This window comes from Cupressus sempervirens, chromosome 4, assembly GCF_028749045.1.
Source record: "Cupressus sempervirens isolate cs-2001-9-10 chromosome 4, ASM2874904v1, whole genome shotgun sequence".
In the NCBI taxonomy this organism is placed as follows: Eukaryota; Viridiplantae; Streptophyta; class Pinopsida; order Cupressales; family Cupressaceae; genus Cupressus; species Cupressus sempervirens.
This window is the reverse complement of record NC_143121.1, coordinates 478,417,904-478,438,744: the sequence shown is the minus strand read 5'-3', so window position 1 is coordinate 478,438,744 and position 20,841 is coordinate 478,417,904. Positions and strand designations below refer to the sequence as shown.

Below are 20,841 nucleotides of genomic sequence, written 5' to 3'. Positions count from 1 at the left end.
CCAACAAACCAATCATAGTTCTCAAGTTGTTTGAAGGTGCCATTCCATAAAAATCAAAGAAATATGATAGGACAGTTAACGGGTTCGAATGGAGACAACCACGTTGCACAAACTGATTAGCAGTCATCAATATATATCTGCTATCTGCCGTGAATACCAAACGACTTCTTGACAATGCGTTAAGGAGGCTGCAACGAAGATTCACACAAAATGTTTGTTTAATACCACACAAAATCGTCAACCATCCTGTATCATTCGTTTTACTTCGCCTTCGCCATCAAGTTTCTTGTGTTTTGTTATTGCTTCTTGTTAGGAGCAATTGGCTGGAAGTATTGCGCATTTTTGTTACCCTGCGAATCCAAACAGCGATTTACCTGGTGGTTGCAATATTTCTCAAAATTCTTTAGGCTTGTTGCTGCTATAACAGATCGGCTATCAGTTCATATATTGAAGATCAAGATATATTGCAGATTGGTTCATCATATTAGAGATCGCATGTATTCATCTTGATATTGCAGAACTGATTGCAGGAATAGACTTGTGGAGATGAACAAAGAAAATATGGCATCAAATGTCATTTGTACACATGGTATTGAATGTTGATTCAAAGGAAATAAGAAAGACATGGTGTCCGGGGTCTCACCATTCCAAGCAAAATACGAAGAAAACCGGATGGAAAATATACCAAATTTTACAACCTACGTGGATGCCCTATTTCTTAACTTAGCACACGGAAGTAAATACAATATTTACTACAGAAATATACAATACATACAAATCTGATCATAATACAATTTGAGAAAAATAAATACCATAGGAGAAGGGACTACCAAAACCAAAAAGATAATATTAGTTCAAATCTGCCTTATGTAGATTGAAGATAAGTACTAAAATAAAGGCAAAAGTACCATACTAAAGAAAAGGAGGATTATAATAAGTTAAACATATAGCCATACGTAAGAAATCAGATCTAAGAAAAATATATATATTTGATTCCCTTTTGACATTATTTAGGGATATTATAATTATGAGAGATATGTGACATTATATATATATACAAATAACTGAAATGCATATAATAGGAATGTTAAAATTAAATAAACATGGAATTTGATAATGTGAACATTAATATTATATATTAAATAGAGTTGATAATAGACATCAAATAGGAAATATAATTAAATCACTATATTGATTTATTTTTATATAGGTGATATTCTCATACTATTATTGTCATATATGTTGAGGCATATTTACAAACAAGTACTATAGAAAATGACAAATTGTTTGCTAAATTGTGTTGAACAAGGAACACATCAATAACAATGTAAAGGAGAAGAGACTGAATATTTATCAAATGAAGATCATTACATACCTAATCAAGGAACAAACTTGCGCAATACTTTACACATTATCGAGGCACTTGATCAATGCAAGCATATGAGACACATCAACTCAAGAAAGTGAGCTTCATAAGGAGTCTAATAATCACAAAGATATCAATATGGGAGAAGTCTAAAGGAAGAGAATCCACTATTCATATCAAATGGACGGAATAGAGGATTAAACCAGAGGAAGACCTTAAGTGGATATAAAGATTACTTCATATTCCTAAATCACCACTTCAACACATAAAGATGATGAGGTAAGTTATATATTTTCTTCATATATTTTATTAAGAAATAATTGTTAGTGTCTTTCTTATTATTGACACTTTCTGTTATTGTGAAGAATATTAAATAGTCTATCAATGATTCTAGTTACAATAAAATGAAATTGATTTTTAAGTTGATAGGTAATAATCAAAGAACATTGTTAAGTAAAATCAATAAGATTATCTAAGGTCATCAGCTTCCAAGATAAGATAAGGCCGGCAGTGGAATGGACTGGGTGACACCACTCGGAGGTACTAGGTAAGATCTGCAGTGAGATGGGCATTGGGCTGCATCATCCAAGGGTACTAGGTAAGGCCTACGGTGGAGCGAATACCCCAGGGTACATCATACAAAGGCACTATCTTGGAGATGATGATCGAAGAACGATAAAAATAATGAGGGAGAACAGTGAGGCCCATGATTGGGTAACAAGGCACCCTATTATAGTTTCTCCTCCCATACTTAAGAAATGATAAGTTAATATTATAATGAACTATACCTTGATTGACAAGTCACTATAACATCAAATTTCTCTAAATGGAGACTATAAATACCTTGTCAGGGGATTGATATAAGTAAATCCTAAAAAGGAGAATTTATATATAAATGTGTACTAATGATTTTGTTGTTGCAGGTTCACAATCAAGGAATCACATAACATGTGTATTATGTGTTTACACTGTGTTTACTTCATGTCTTCAACTGTTTGCATCGTGTTTAATTCATGTCTTCAACAGTCGGCATCGTGTTTACTTTGTGTCTTCAACTGTCTACATCGTGTATACTTCGTGTCTTCATGCATTCAAGTGTTTACCGTGCGTCTACTTTTTGTTGACTTCATGTTTTTATTTATTAAGACGTATACCTCATAAATCTTTTAGGCCTTTGTATGCAAATAAGTTTTGTGCTTATGAAGGAGCTTGTGTATGAATGATTTTGCTTGAGGACAAGCAAATTCGAAAGGGGAGGACTGTGATGTCCCCATTTTGACATATAATTTAAATAATGAATAAGTATTATATATAAAGTAATATTAATAATAATATTGAAATATTTTATAGATAATATTATGTTATTATCATATAATAATATCATATTATATATATCGCATTAGTATAACAATATGAAAGTATGAAATGAATGAAATAATAATCTAATATAATAAATAATAATATTATAATAAAGATATATTTTAATATAAAAATGTTATATTAATAAATGTATTATAATATAATAATATTTGATATATTATTAAATGATGTTCTTAATAATATAATTATTAATATAATACACCTTATGATATTAATTAATATAAGTAACCTTAGTAATATATAATTAATATAATTAATATAATTATTATGAAAGGAGGCGGCCCTTTTGAAAAATGCATATATATATCAAATATCAAACAATGAAAAGCAAATGAGATGGAAATAATATAAAATTTGTACAAATTAGAATCAGATCAGAAAATGTCCTGAAACGGGACATTACAGGACATTACACTCCTCTAACTCAACTGAGCTCATCGGAAACAATAGTTTGACTTACTATAAATAGTAAGTCCCTCAAATAGAGCCAAAACACACCATAGGCTGCTGAAAAGCCTATAACTCCAAACTGAGACCCTCAAATCCCACTGTTAGCTCACAAGGGTTGTGATGGTGAACTGACCAAGCCAACCACAAGAACCTACTAAAAATGGGGCCATTACAAAAATGGAGGAAAGAGAAGTTGTAATGAACAAGTCTTCTCCAAAATCGGATTCTCCAATTGCAAATGCATGCAACAACTTAAGAGCTTTTGACCAATTTGAAGTTGTAAATGGTAATCTCCAAGGTCAAATACATGGACGTTTTTGCATGTAGATGTCAAAATGCAAGCTCTCAAACCCTTTAGATGCAAAAACTTTTAGCAGAAAACATGTTCTTGGGTGTTTTTGGAGAAAAAGGTGCCTTTTAGATGCACAAGCATGAGCTGTTTTTGTTGTTCTTGGTCAAAAACGTGGTCTTCACATGCATTCTTTTGCAAAAATGTGCCCTCCAAATGCACTTTCATGAGCTGGAAACAAAGATTTTTGGGCATTTTTTAGCAAAACGTGCCCTTCAAATGCAAATGCATGAGGTGTTTTGGCATAAAATGAGCAAAAACATGGACTTGAGATGTGATTACATGCATTCAAATGCTCAATCACACTCTAGAGATGTGATTACATGTTTTGTTTTTTGCCTTATACTCCAATATTTTTGCTTGGAGAACAAAGTCGGACTCTCTAGGTGTAAACGCATGAGTTATTTTTCCTTATATTTGCGAGTTTAGAGCAAATCGAACTCTAGGAAGTGGATTACATGCAACGCTTGGGCTGCATTTGGGAAAATATGCCTTGAAAATGGCTTTTACATGCAAGTATATGTCTATAAGAGGCAAATCGCACTCTTGGAGGGCATTTTCATGTAATGCTTTTGGCTGGAAATGCTCATTTACATGTAAATCGGAGTCTAGTAAGCCTTTTGCATATTTAATAATACACTTTTTTATTTGCCCAAGTCAAACACTTGCCTCCAAAGAGCAAATCAAACTCTTGGAAGTCCATTACATATTTAAAATGACTTGTTTTTGCCATTTGCCTTAGTCAATCTTTTCCATTCAAGTACAAAATTGCACTCTATAGATGCAATTGCATGAAGCATATTTGGAAAAAAGAATCTATTTAGCACATGTTTAATTGATTATTGAGTAAAAATCACTTTAAATGGATCAAAATAGAATATTTACACTATATAGTTTACATATTGTGTAAATATTTATTTAAAAGCAACATTTTACTTAAATGTTTTTAAATAAAACATTAAAGTAAATCTCAACAACAAATTAGACTATATAGTGCACTATAGTCACTTAAGTGATAAATTAAATAGCAACTCAACATAAAATGCACTATAGTCACTTAAGTGATAAAGTAACTTAAAAACATAACATTAAGTGAATTTATGTTATATTTTTCAAAAAGTGAAACTCAACTATAAAATATAACATTCCTATTTTAAATATGCACTATAGTCACTTAAGTGAAAAATTAAACAATAACTCAACATAAAATGCACTATAGTCGCTTAAGTGATAAAGTAACTTAAAACATAACATAAAGTGAATTTATATTATATTTTTCAAAAAGTGAAACTCAACTATAAAATATAACATCCCTATTTTAAATATGCAACTGTGCCCGGAGAGTCCACTTTTTGGGCACTTAAATTATCATATTTTTTGACTACTAAGTCTGACTATGCCCTAAGATATATCAAATCGAAGGGAAAACCAAAAGCAAGAGATTGAATGAAACAAAAAGCTTAAAGCAAACTTTAAAAACACTCGAAAATGTAAATAAGGACTTTGAAGGCTTCAAAAATCAAGCATAGGGTTAATAAATGAAAAATGAAAAGGACTTGACGAAAGCCTTCAGTAAAAGGATTCATTATGCAAATTGGGGTTAATTGGTTGATTAGTGTTAGCCAATTAAATTGTGAATTGTCACAGAGATGCACGAAACTTAATTGAAAAAGTTCCGTATTGTTACCTCCATTTTGTGGTGACAAAATGCAGGACAACAAGACAAATCATTGTGTACAATATCATTAGACACTTTACTGTTCAGTAGATTAGGTCCATGTGTGTCCCAAAGTATGCATATATATCTATCCCACATAGTACATATAGTTTGATCTTATATTTGTCTTCCATTTTCTATTTTCAGCTGGATTCAACCATATTAGCCCACCTTTGTAATGATAAAAGTGCTAATGGTTTAAATAATATAAGATCATTTCCACACTTGGGAGTGTTCTTGGAATGCCTTTGCCAATTTAATATACTTCAGCAAAACACAACCCCCATCATGCTCTGTAGTGATGTTTTCAGTTAATGCCAACAACATGTAGTTCCCTTGGAATTTAAATCTTCAGAAGTGGTACACTAACCCTTTCAACCTGCGAACTGCATTGAACCTCACTGAACTTCCCTGAACCTGTGAGAACCTTATTGAACCACTTGAACTTGACTGAAACAGTTCAAGGGGGTCCAAGGTCTGTTCTCCTGCTTATCAGAATTTAACATGCAAATCAGGGAGAAAATGTTTGTCAAAGCAAGACATGCAAGTGGTGAGGAGGGGAGGGGGAGGCGGAGCGCAAGGGGGAGGTGGAGCAAGGGTGGTTGATTTTTTTTAAAAATTAAATGCGGTCCATAAGTGGGCCAACACATGCCAAAGGATTAAAGTTGTGAGTTCACAATGTCATCCCTTAGGTATCTTAACCATATTTTTTATGCAAAAGGTGGTGTACCTAACCCTACAAAAATCAACACCAGATGTGAACGACCTCTAACCAAGACTCTAATTGAACTCACAAGATTATTAGGATGAACAAGATTATATGTAAGATTTGTGAGAAACTTCTCTTCAATGGCATGACCCTTGACCAACCTTACCCAAAAAGGGTTCTTTTTTTGACCAAAAAGGCACAAGAATCATTTGAAGATCTCAAGGAGGCCCTTGTGCTCCTGCATTAATCACCTCTGATATTTCCCAACCCTTGATTATTATGTGATGCCACTTGATTCAAGTTTGGTGCATTACACTTCTAGGCTAACCAACCTGTTGGTTTTGAAAGCAGAAAGTTGAGTAAAAGAGAGGAATATGTCTTCACATATAATGAGATGATGTGGATCCTACATGCACAAGAAATATAGAGTCAACTTCTCATTGAAAACAATTTGGCAACAACACTAATCATCGTGGTCTCAAATACTTTTTGTCACAAGGATCTTCTTAACAATGGCTTTTATAAATATTATAGGAAAGGTAAACACAGTATGGTTGCAAATACCCTACCACATTGAGATGAGAGATGTATTTTCAAGACCGTCTTTGTTAACCAACCCATGTGGTCTAAATAAATTCTTCAAGGCTACAATACTGACACCAGAACATCTCAACTCATATAAGATATTATAGATGGGAAGAAGGGGGAGGGTTAGTAAGTCAGGGACAATGTTATATTCTTTTAAGATCATATGTACCTCTGAGTGGGATCATCTCTCATAAAAAAAGGCATATGAAGGTACACATTCATCAACCATCATAGGGCATGTGGGATTTTAAAATGTCTATTGGTATATAATCAGCTCTTTTGGTAGAACATGAAAGTGATATCCTCTAGTTTGTAGCTGAGTATGATTTCTGCCCACGCAGTAAAATGGAGAGCATTCCACCTCCAAGATTATTTTAACCAAATGCTATCCAATCAAAAGTAGAAATCATCTCAATGGATTTCATCTCAAGCCTACAGGAATCCGAAGGTAAGGATGAGATATGTGTTTCAATAAAGCATTAAATTGTGCATATTTCATTCAAGCGAGTAAGTCTAGGTCAATTGGATTAAAGATATATGTTCAGCATGTGTTTGAGTAATATGGAATCCCACAAAAGTATCATTTGTGATTGGGAACAAATCTTCAAGAGCCATTTTGGTAGAATCTTTGAGCTTATAGGACTAAATTCAACATAAGTACATTCTACCGTCCTCAAATACATGAGCAAATAAAGGGAATAAGTAAATGTTTGAAGGGTTTCCTTAAGATGTATGTAGGAAGAAAACAAAGGAAGTAGATAGAACTACCATACAAGGTATAGCATTTGAACAACACCAACTATCACTCACCAATCAAGATAACTCATTCGAACAATTGTATATTTATGGTTCATGTGGGTGTATGGTGTAACAGTATGTCTATTGGTTATTTAGCAATAAACACCAAGTTTAGGTCTTGTAGTGAATGTTGTTGTGATGTTTAAAAGTTGATCCTTTGTTGATGATGTGCCTCAATGTATGAGGATGAGGCCCCCAATTTGTGCCCTCACTACTAGAGCCAGTTAAACCCTAAATTCAATGTATCAAAAAAAATGTATAATAATGATCCCCATTGCCAACAATATATTATGATATAAATCTTTTAGTCGAAGCTGCACTTAAAAAATTGTTGAAGACACCTATGAACAACGCACAGGGCGTCTCAATTGACATACCAAGTTTGGGCACAACCATCAGGAATGCACCAAATGGAGTAGATGTAATCACATTGTTAACTAGGGCAACGAACAATGGCAATCCATTGGCCTTATGTCGGTAACAATGCTTGGCATGATCAAAAAATTGAGTCAAGCCCAGCATGGAGCAAATGCACTTTTGTGGTGAAAGGGTCCCATAAGAACGATTAAATTATGCTACGAGACAAATGGTAATCTTGTGTTAAAAACAGGAGCCCTTGCATTTTCGATTTAGATTTTTAAGAGAGGTCTTTGGTATCGCGGCTAAAGGTTTCCTCCCCACGCTTCCGAAAATTTTGGTGCCAGTGACCCAGATGTCATTCATCTTTCATTTTTAAAATTCTTAACAGTGATCTTTTAAATTTAACTATAGATTTAATATTCCTTGTTGCTAAAAAAATAAATATGAGACCGCCACCTTTCTGAAAATTTAAGCTTTAAGTTTTAAGCTATCCATTCTTAAAAAATCCATACAATCATCTCCTATGGAAACTCATAAAAAATCTCAGCAGCCCGTTGAGATATTCAAAAAAGTTCCCCTCCGTGAGACGACACCCGAAGTGTGACGAATTCATGATAGTTTACAATATCACCATACACAACGCATCTCCGTCCATTCCACATCCGATACAAACCCAGTTAAAGCTTAAAGAGCCTTCCGGTTGCTATTTGTAATTGGAAACAAAAAAACTCAATGGCAATCACCATGTCACCTATTTTTTTGGATGTGTGAAGGCGAGTCTAGTTATATAAATCTGCCTTCCCTGTGTAAAATAATAGCTGCTCCTTTAGCATGTGAACAATTTTTAGAAATTAAAATTATAAATGAATTAAGAAAAATAAGTGTCGTTAGGATTTGAAATTATAAAACTCTCGGGCGTAAGTTTTTACCAATTTAAAAAAAATGCAAGAAAGAAGAAAGAAGGGATACAAACCAGAAGGACAGTGGAGTCGAACACTTTGCTTTTTATTTTCACTCTTTCCTCCATTGTAGTGCTGCTCTCCATATCAAAAGTGGGAGATATTTGGTGAAGTAATGCTTTTGGCTTCTCGCTTGACTGGAACTTTGTTTTAATATTATTTTAAGCTTGTGAGGGCGACTATAGTTTCTGGGTTGGGTGCTCTCTAACCTTCAACTACTCGAGTGCCTTGGAGGTGGGTGTACTACAAAACTTGATACTAGCACTCCTTTGGGGCCTATTTGGTTTGTGGAAAATGACGAGATTGATGTGGATTTGAAAAAATTTGTATTTGTTTCAAAATTATTAAAATGAAATTAGAATACCATACTTATAATTTTATCTGAAATTCAGACTTCCCACTACCAATTAGGAATTGAAAATCAAAAAGCACTCCTTTGGGGCCTATTTGATTTGTGGAAAATGACGAGATTGGTGTGGATTTGAAAAATTTTGTATTTGTTTCAAAATTATCAAAATGAAATTAGAATACCATACTTATAATTTTATCTGAAACTCAGACTTCCCACTAACAACTAGGAATTGAAAATAAAAACTTGGTTATACTTTTTGAGGAGTGTAAAAAAATTAAATTGGACAATTTTTTGGAGTTTGCCTTCAACTCCAAGCTCACACATAAAAATTTATCTTTCCACTCATCTTTCGAGTGAAACAAACACTACAAGTAAAATCTCAAAAATTGGAATGAAGATTTGCAAAACCTTGATTTGGTTAAATTGGGATTTCTAAAAATCGAGATATGTAAAAATTTCGAATTCTCCAATTCCATTAACCAAGCGGACCCTTAGGCCCCGTTTGGTTGGGGAAGATGAACTTATCTCATAACCAAGTTTTTGAAAACCTGGTTATGCGTTTTAGGAAGATAGTTGGATCATTTGGTTGACACAAAAGACGAATATAAAAATCCATATTCTGTGTTTGGTTGCCAATTTAGAAATTTGAATTGGAATGGAATATGACTAGGAATATCTTTTTCTTGTGTTTGGTTGTTCATTTTTTAATTGGAATTGGAATTTGAAGTAAATTCTTTTAATCTTATTTTATTAGTGAAACACAAGTATTATAATGAGTAAAGTATTAATATTTAATTTAATATTTATGATTACTAATTTATTTATAATTAGACTACATTATTATTATTAATTCTTGAATATTCATAGTTTTATTTTGTTAGTAAAGAATAAATAAAAGGATTATCATTTTTTTTTTAATTCTATTTATTAGCAAAGAAAAGTAAAAAATGATCATACTCGCAATCATTTCTACAAAGTTATAAATTGTCCCATAGTTGGGAATTGCAATCATATATATTTATATATTTTTGAAAAATTATATAAGACAAATTTATCGTCGAATTGAATTTATTGTTAAATTCATCCGAACTTCATAATTGTTGAACTCGAACTCGAACCTTGTGACTTAGCCATTAAATATGAGAACACTAGAAAATCCACTCTCTATACCATTATGCCCCACATTCGGTGAGCAACCCTCTCATGTTGCTCATTCTTCCCATTACTGTCTGTATTGTTAGATGGTCAATCCTACATATATAAACTATGTATAGATCAAACAGATACCAACATTCAAATAACAATGTCATCAAAAAATGTTCAAATTATGAATGTGATCCAAATATGTTTAAATTATGTATGTGATCAATAATTCAATGTTACATATGTAGCATAAGATAGAAGATAGAAAAACAATATCCATGAACTAATGAGAAAGAAAAATATCCATGATCTGAAAGCTAGTGTGAAAACACAACGTTAAATACGAAAACATTGGGAAATCCATGCTCTATACCCTTATGCCTCACATTCGGCGAGCAACCCTCTCATGTTGCTCAATCTTCCCATTACTGTCTGTATTGTTAGATGGTCAATCCTGCATATACGAACTAAACATTCTTGAAAAATTAAAACCTAATTTTTTTTAATGGAATACACCAAGGAGTAGCATCATAATATTGACCGTTTACAAACATGCACAGTAAATAATCATCAGATAACTCATTTTTTATCAGCATGTGTGGTCTCGCAATATCAGCAAAGCAGGAGCAATAAAAAAAAATACAAAAGAAAAACACGTTGTCAACACTATTGACAATCTTGTCAAGCAGCACATACATAGGAAACCAAATTGCGAAAAAAAGACAAGAAATTTAAAAAATATCCAAGGAAATTAGGAATATACATATAACATGGGACATAATCATGAATTGTACAATCATCTACCAGAAATCCTCAATCCTTTTGATAATCTTGTCAGTGAGAACATACATAGGAAATCAAATAGGGACAAAAAGACAAGAAATAAAAACATATGCAAGCAAATTAGGACTAGATATAACATAGGACAAAATTATGAACTGTACAATCATCTACCAAATCACATTTCTATCAGCATATGCTCTCAAGTTCTACAATTGAGCATTCATCATTTGCCACTCCTCGTGTATTCCATGTATGTATGGTTCAATTATAGCTCTAATTAACAATGCAATGAACAACTATACCAAAGTTTACAAGATCATAAGGTATGTATACATCAAGTATGCATAGCAAAATAGTAAAAATGTGTTCAGTAATGAGTTCAAGTATAGTTTTGTGAGAGATCAATGCAATACCATTAAACAAAGCCAACTAACCATCTGGAATTACTTCACATGCCAATCGTGTGAATGCCAATGAAATGAACAACTAAACTGCATATTGACCAATGCCAATCATGCCAATGAAATGGACAACTAAACTATGCATAGATCAAGTATGTATACATACGTACATACATGTGTGTACATACATACGCACATACTTACTTACGTACATACATACATACATACATACATGTCTGTGTACATATATGCATCAATGCAATATCACTAAACAAAGCCAAGTCAAAAACTGGAATTACTTCAGATGAAAATCACGCCAATGCCACTGAAATGAACAAACTAAACTATGTATTGACCAATGTCAATTTTGTCAATGAAATGAACAACTAAAATATGTATAGATCAAGTAATTAGTTCCAATTTAGTGATGTGAGAGATCAATGCAATGTCATTAAATAGAGCCAAGTCATAAACTATGTATGGATCAACTATGTATAGATTAATGGCAATTATGGCTTTTATCTATAAATAATCAATATGTTCTCAATAATGAATTCTAGTATGTGCTCATGTGATTACCTGTATATATCATAGTACCAATCATAATAGCCATATCATGGTTCTATTTATATTTGCTATCTGCTTAGCAAAACAATCAATATATGTTGTAACTGTTTGTTTCGAACCTATTTAGCAAAATAGTCAATATATGTTGTAATAGTTTGTTTAGAATCTGTTTAGCAAAATAGTCAATATGTGCTCACTAATGAGTTCCAGCATAGTGTTGTGAGAGATCAATGCAATACCATTAATCAAAGTGAATCATGCCAATGAAATGAACAACTAAACTATGGATATACCAAGTATGTGTAGATCCATGCAAAACCATTCAACATACTTATGAGGCCATAAACTATGTAGAGATCAATGCAATACCATTAAACACAACCAACTCATAAACTATGTATGGATGTTTGTCCTATATTTATGTAGTATACGTGGAAGATCAATGGCAATCATGGCTTTTATCTATACATAGTTTATCATGGTTCTATTTCCATCTGCTATTTGCTTAGCAAAATAGTCAATATATGTTGTAACTATTTGTTTCAAATTTGTTTAGCAAAACAGTCCATATATATGTTGTAACAATTTGTTTAGAATCTGTTTAGCAAAATAGTCAATATTTGCTCACTAATAAGTTCCAATATAGTGTTGTGAGAGATCGATGCAATACCATTAATCAAAGCAAATCATGCCAATGAAATGAACATCTAAACTATGGATATATCAAGTATGTATAGATCCATGCAAAACCATTCAACATAGGAAACTCATAAACTTGAATTACTTTAGATGCCAATCATACCAATGCCAATGAAATGAACAACTGAACTATGTATTCATCAATTCCAATTATGCCATGCCAATGAGATGAACAACTGAACTACGTATTGATCAATGTTAATCATGCCAATGAAATGAACAACTAAACTATGGATATATCAAGTATGTATAGATCCATGCAAAATCGTTAAACATAGGAAACTCATTAACTGAAATTACTTCAAATGCCAATCATGCTAATGCCAATGGCATGAACAACTAAACTATGTAATAGTTTCTTGCCAGTAATTAGTTCCATTTTAGTGGTGTGAGAGATCAATGCAATACCATTAAATAAATCCAAGTGGTAAACTATGTATGGATCAAATATGTATAGATCAATGGCAATCATGGCTTTTATCTATACATAGTTTATCATGGTTATATTTCTATCTGCTATCTGCTTAGCAAAAATGTCAATATATGGTGTAATAGTTTGAACAACTAAGCTATGGATGTATCAATTGTGTATAGATCCATGCAAAACCATTCAACATAGGAAAATCATAAATTGGAATTACTTTAGATGTCAATCAAACCAATGCTAATGAAATGAACAACTGAACTATGTAACAGTTTATTTTCAGTCCGCTTAGAAAAATAATCAAAATGTGCTCAGTAATGAGTTCCAGTATAGTGCTATGAGAGATCCAATGAAAATAAAATGAACAACTAAACTATGTATTGATCATTGCTAATCATGCCAATGAAATGAACAACATAACTATGTAGTGATCAATGCCAATCATGCCAATGAAATGAAAAACTAAAGTATGTATTGATCAATGCCAAACATTAAACAGAGACAACTCATAAAATGATCCGTGCAAAACAATTAAACAAAGGTAACTCATAAACAAGAATTACTTCAGATGCCAATCATACCAATGCCAATTAAATAGTCAAAATGTGCTCAGTAATGAGTTCCAATATAGTGTTGTGGGATTAATATAGTTCCAATTTAGTGTTATTAGAGATCAATGCAAAACCATTGAACAGAGCAATCATGCAGCATATCATTGCAATCCAGTCAGTAGCTAAAATAGCTAAATCATACCAAATTTCATTACAATCTAGTCCACTCTCTCCGCCTCATCCATCATCAAGAACCCTTTGGCTCTTTCACATTGAAGCATGAAGGTATCATGTGCTTTCATGAAAATTGTGCGACTCAGTTCAGGGACAACTCTGAGAGCGGTATATGTGGCACTCAAAACATTATCCTCTTCAGATTTATCCACTTTTACAATCTGAGGCTTACCAAGGCCATCTATCTGTTCCTTCATAGTTTCACATATCACATCCAATGATGCAGATAGAGATGTTGTCTTCCTCTTTCCCCTCCTTGATGATGATGGTGGAGGAGTCCCTCTACCACTTGCACTCGACTAATTGGAATGATATAACTCTTCATCAAAATCTAGTTGGCTATCAAGAGGTGTACCACAATTGGTATCGTCGTCATCAAGCACGTCAAATGCATCATTCATAGGGTGCCCTTCTTCAGCATCAAGGGGCGTTGTAGTTGCAAACTCTTGAACAATGTCATTGCCAAAAATTACAGCCAACTCATTGAAATATTGGAAAGGTGACCTCTTATACATTTTTGCATTTTTTAATTATGTTCTCTACATGTAAGCATTAATAGATGGATTAGGTTGTAAGTTTATCATTACTAAACTAAGAAGGGAAAATTCCTTCAATGAAAAGAGTACAAAGATCATCCTACCTTCAAAAGCTCATCCCACATACAATCCTCAACATCCACAGTTTGAGTTTCTTCATTCCAAGCTAACTCACTTATACTTTTCAAGTCCTTCATTACTCTATATCCTACTTTCCATGTTTTCAACTTATTCTTAAAATGATCTCATGATAGATTCAAGTTTATCATTGCATTGAATGTCCTCTCTATCGTAGTCTAGGCTTCTTTTTTAAAACCACCTTCACCTTTTCGTCCAAGATGAACTTGTTCGAGGAGCAAGTCTAGAAACTTGTGTTCCATTAGTTTTGTCCACATTTTCTTCTTTGAAGAAGAAGATTTGTTGCTCATAGTGAGGGATCGATTTATATCACTCAAAGTAATGGGAGAACACATCTGGTTCACGTAATCATATCCATCCATGCTCATCATGAGCTCAGTATATGCCATTGTGTACTCCTTCCTATATTTCATTTAAATTTGAACGTGATAAACTTTAAATATCAATTTGTAATACATTGTAATGGAATGAGGCTAACATATTGAATAGGTAAATGTATTACAATTTAAAGTAATAATATGATTGAAATTGAAAGTTGTTGCTCTTTAAATTTAAATGGAATACAACAAGAAGTAACATCAAAAAAATAGGATTTTTAGTGAATTCGTTGTTCTCTTGTTACTAGTGGACTTATGATCTTCATCATTTGGTACTCCTTGTTGTATTTCATTTAAAATTGAAGACGATAAACTTTAAATATCATTTTTAAATACATCCTAATGCACTAAGGCTAATATTTAATAAACTTGAAAGCATTTAACTAAAGATGATAAACATTATTCAACTACAACATGTGACAGTTTGAGTGGTTTTGAGGCAGCGAATAGGATGAATAGTTGGGAGACATTTAAGCTACTCCTACCAGATGATACACATCATCAGCCTGTTGTACCAGTCAATTCAAACTTTTCCAAATCATTAGATACTATAAATTTAATTGTCACTATGGTGGTGGATGGAAGATTTGTGCACAAAAAATCATTTACAGAGGCTTGGTGTGCAAGTTGCAATAATTGATGATAACACATTAGCATCAACAAAACCACCAACAAGACAAAATGGTGATAGCAATGGCAAGTAAATAGTCATGAGCCCCATTATGAAGCATTTTATTGTACTTTCTCAATGCAAAGATGTATAATAATTGTGCTTTCTTACATTTAAAACAATGTAATCTACATTTCAAGTTTGATTGTGTATAGTAGATATGATCAAGAGCTTTTGTACATAAAGTAGGTGTGAAATTGAAAGTTAGTGCTCTTTTTATTTAATTGGAATGTAGCAAGGACTGATATTAGAATAACAAAATCACACACCAGCATTGTATATGCATACATCAATTTAATCATAGAAAGAACATTGCCTTCTAATAAATCATTTATTCTTGAGATCTATAATCTTCCCACATCCTACTTGCTATATCTTCTCAAAATTGGGCCCACTCATTTCTATCCTCTTGAGACAACCCATATGTCTCAAGCAATGGCACCTCTATCCCATCACGATCATCTTCCTCTTCAATAGTTACTTTCGATAGAATGCCATCCTCTATTGTAATGAAATTGTGAAGTATGCAACATGCTAAAACAATATAGGATTGTGTCATGATATCATAAGACGTTGCATGTCTTAAGATTGGAAAATGTTGCTTCTAAATACCAAATGTACGTTCAACTACATTTATAAGAGAAGAGTGTTGATGGTTGAACAACTCATGTGCTGAATTTATTGGGTTATCTCTTGACCACTCTCTCAAGTGGTAGCGTGTACATTGATAAGGAGCGAGAAATCTAGGTGCATTTGGATATCCAACATCCACTAGATAATATTTTCCTACATAAAGAAAGTATATTGCCAATACTTAAAACATTTAGCATACCCTTAAGTATATTAAAATGTGATTTGGCTTACCAGGGGGAACTACAAGTGGATCTGATCTGGACAGAGCCAAGGCTAGAAATTGGCTATTTGTACTAGAGCCTTCCCAACCAACAAGGTAATACTGAAACTTACAATCAAAGGAGTAGACACTCATAACATTTTGCAACAGGTTCCTTTTTTTATCATGATATTTACCCTGTATGTCGACATCAACTCGCACTAGAATATGGTTCTATCGATAGCTCCAATGCAATCCTATGGGATATGATACACTAATCAAATGTATGCTCAAGTAATAATAAGATAAGGACAAGAATCTAGACAATAAACTTGTAACAATGTGTGATCTACCTTGAAGAATAGTGCAAAATGATCCTTCCCACTAATTTTGGGAGGAACTTGCTTGGACCAGGAGGTATAAAGTAATTCTTATGAAGGGCTAAGACAGTCGTCAACATCTTGTGGAAGTACCGACTGACTATCTCTCCTAAGTGCCCAAAGTTATGGGTAATCTTGCAATTCCTTAGATTGTGCCCCAGGGTGTGGAGAACATCACTAGTTGTTCCTCTAACTTCAAGTGGATCATATATCTCAAGCTTCCTTTTAGCCTAAGAATACAAGCTAGAGAAAAGAAGGCTTCCCTACTCACCTGAATTTGATCATGACAATCCACCTCATTCAAATGAATAATGTCTCTACAAAAGGAATTTCCTTTTCTTATCCATTTACCCATTTGATTGCCTTCTTGGGCTACCAGTACTTTGGCTATGCCAACAAAAGCAAAAAGAATTGTGAGATTGTGGGTGTATGTGGTCTTCCTAACTATGTGTCCTTGAACCTCTATACTGTCCATAGGATCCATTAGTGGCCTGAATCATGGACAATTTAAACACTATCAGTTATGAGATATCAACTATCACCTATTGAGATATAACATGATTATTTGCTAGCCTCATTGCATTAAGAAGTTAATTATTTATTCAAATACAACAAGGAGTATCAACTACTAAGGATCATAAGCCCATAATGAACAAATTACAATAATGTGTCACTCTACTCCATGTAATCCATCTGTACCAATGAAAGCATAATATTGATTACATTTGTCTATATGTATACACACATGTATGTGTGTGTGTGTATGTATGTATGTGCACACACATGTATGTACACACACACACACATGTATGCATGTATGTACATATACACACATGTATGCATGTATGTATGTAGACACACATGTATGTATGTACACACACATGTGTGTATGTATGTATATACACACATGTATAAATGTACACACATATGTATGTATGTACACACACATGTATAAATGTACAGACACATATGCATGTATGTACACATACACATGTGAAAATTATAACCTGAATTTGGGTTTTTATGAATGTGTTTTAATAAACCGTCGGGTCCACTGAAACTGAGTCTCATCTTTTAGAAGATGAAAAGGAGCATTGTTGGCATGTGGGAATAGGGTTTCTTTCTGCATTTATCTATACATAGATTATGACCTCATAAACTATGTATAGTTGATGTATACATAGTTTAGTTGCTCATTTTATTGGCATGATTTGCATTGGTCTTATTACTAAGCACATGTTTACTGTTTTCCTAAGCAGATTCGAAACAAACTATTACAACATATATTGATTGTTTTTCTAAGTAGATAGCAAATAGAAATTGAACCATTATAAACTATGTATAGGTCAACTCTGTATAGATAAAAGCTATGATTTTCATTGATCTGTCATGTATACTACATAAATATAGGCCAGATTTAGTATCCACCCTTTAACAATGCAAAACCAAAACATGTGAATAGAGTCATGGGCATAAACACTTTAATTAGGTACATCTATACATAGTTTATGACTTTGCTATGTTTAATCTTTGCTATGTTTAATGAAATTGTAATGATCTATACATAGTGTATGACTTGGTTATGTTTAATGGAATTGCAATTATCTACACATAGTTTATGACCTCATAAACTGTGTGCACAAACTATTTATAGATCAGAGCCAAGATTGGCATTGATCTATACATAGTTTACGACCTCATAAACTATGTATAGATAAAAGCCCTAATTTCCATTGATCTATACATAGTTGATCCATACAGATTTTACGACTTGGCTCTATTTGATGGTATTGCATTGATCTCTCACAGCACTATACTAGAACTCATTACTGGCAAGAAACTGTTACATAGTTTAGTTGTTCATTTCATTGGCATTGGCATGATTGACATCTAAAGTAATTCTAGTTTATGAGTTTCCTATGTTGAATGGTTTTGCATGGATTTATACATACTTGATATATCCACAGTTTAGTTGTTCATTTCATTGGCATGATTCACTTTGATTAATGGTATTGCATTGATCTCTCACAACACTATACTAGAACTCATTAGTGAGCACATATTGTCTATTTTACTAAATAGATTGGAAACAAACTGTTATAGCATATATTGACTATTTTGCTAAGTAGATAGTAGATAGAAATAGAACCAAATTAGATTAATCAAAGTAATGACATGAGCACATATTGACTATTTTGCTAAGCAAACTAGCAAAAAACTATGAAATATCTATGTAAAGAAAAAACCCAAAATGCAAAGATGAGTGGGAGAATAGAACCGTGCACACAGAGATTGGTGGGAGAAGAAACCCCACAACTATCATTGTAAGAAAAAAATCCCCACAACCATTAGCCAAAGTGAAGAACAATGGCCCAAAAACTCCAAACTCACCAGCGTCCACAAAATCCCCCAAATCTCCAAAGTCGCTAGTGTCCATAGAAACCCCCAAAAGTCCAAACTTGTCGTGGTCCACAGAAACCCCAACCTCACTTAAAAACACTAGAAACCCAAGTCGTAGGAGGAAAAATAGCTCACGGGTTCATCTTCCCAAATGCCTCTATCATCTTCCAAAACCCTAATATGGATTTCACATACTCAACGATTTGATTAAAATGCCTTCATAAAAATCCATAATCAGGTTTTCATTTTGAATTCCACCTATTTCTTGGAAGAAACTTCTTCCATTTTTGATCCAAAATTGGAAGAAAAAATCGATAATCGTGTTCTGCTTTTGGTGAACCAAACGCCCCCATTTTGTTGCATAACTAGGTTTTTGCTGTCAAAACCCTATTTTGCCCCTGGTATTCTTGTAACCAAATGAGGCCTTAAAGAATGCAAGGATTATACTTCTAATAATGTTGTTATATTTTTTTCTATTATGGATTTGGTTATAAAAAAAGTTACAATAAAAGATTTGATAAAATGTTCCCACATTCCATATGACAAAAATGTTAGAATATTTAGAATAACTAAGAGGGGGAAGTGAATCAGTTGTCCAAGGTCAAGATGTACTAATTGAAAAAACAAACACTTAAACAACTTCAAATCTTATCATTTCATTGTTTGGTCTCTATTGTAGACTTCCAGTAACATTAACTAGTTGTCCATTGTTCTAAAATAACATATTTGTATAATGTAAACATTATCTCTAATAGTTGCACCTTTGACTAAATTCGAAAAAACTTCGCGAAACATAGAAACACTCCTAAGTAGTGGGTGTACCAAAAATAAGAGTGAATCTTCAGGTTCTAGGTTAGTTCCTTATGGATAATCACCTATTCACACTTCAGACAAAACTTAAAACTTGGTAGGAAAAGAGATAGAAGGAAAATGAAAAGAACTTTTAAATTAGAAAGGTGATACATCAAAAATGACAACATAATAGGTAACTGATCTCAATCTTGCAAGGTTGTATCTTGTAGGTGAACACTTCTCTTCTATATAGGTTTGCATGAGTATTCCACAATTAGGTCCTAAAAATAATGGTTAAGAAAAATAGACTTTTTACTTAACAAAATTGTGGACACAAACTATGACCTACAAACAACATAGACTTTTGTAAAGAAGTACTAGCTGAGACAAAAAAATGAGGAATGATAAATTCATATACTATCTTTATCAATCATGCATTGAACACAAAGATACAGAAAGAAAAGAAGGTTAAAACTCCAAAGAGACTTACTCCAAAAGATTCAGCCACTATGTAGTTAATTTCCAAACTGAATTACAAAAAATTACAAAAAAATACCAGGGACAAAGATATGTCACAAAAGTTTACTTGCATAATCAGAACCCCTTACAAATGAGCCCAAAGCTCAATACTTGTGCATTTTACAGCCAACTGCAACATAAATGCAAAACACCCACTCCTTGGGCACGCTTAGTCAAGAAGGCAATTTTTTAGCCCCCTAAAAAGATTTTAAAAGGAGAAAAAGTGGCCCAAAAGTCATGGCCTAATAATATCATCATAAATGCCCATTCAAATGCGTCTTTATCTCCAAACAGACTCCCAAAAGTCTTTGAAATGCAATAACTCTCCATCTAAATTCCCATCTAATCAACATGACTTTGGAACTTC

The 20,841-nt window shown here is 33.0% G+C and overlaps 1 protein-coding gene across 6 annotated transcripts in view; it reads right to left on the bottom strand.

The window, feature by feature from the left end:
• The window catches only part of LOC149562034 (propionyl-CoA carboxylase), a 337,515-nt gene extending 328,655 nt beyond the window's left edge, over positions 1–8,860 (bottom strand). The window contains exon 1 of one of the 6 annotated variants that reach the window (XM_089825583.1): positions 8,691–8,860. In XM_089825583.1, coding sequence (XP_089681709.1) covers positions 8,691–8,762 — 72 coding nt within the window. In that variant the 5' untranslated portion in view covers positions 8,763–8,860. The remainder of the gene's footprint in view (positions 1–8,690) is intronic. The other 5 variants (XM_089825585.1, XM_089825582.1, XM_089825581.1 and 2 more) reach the window with 5 other exon arrangements.
• Positions 8,861–20,841: the final 11,981 nt, after the last annotated feature.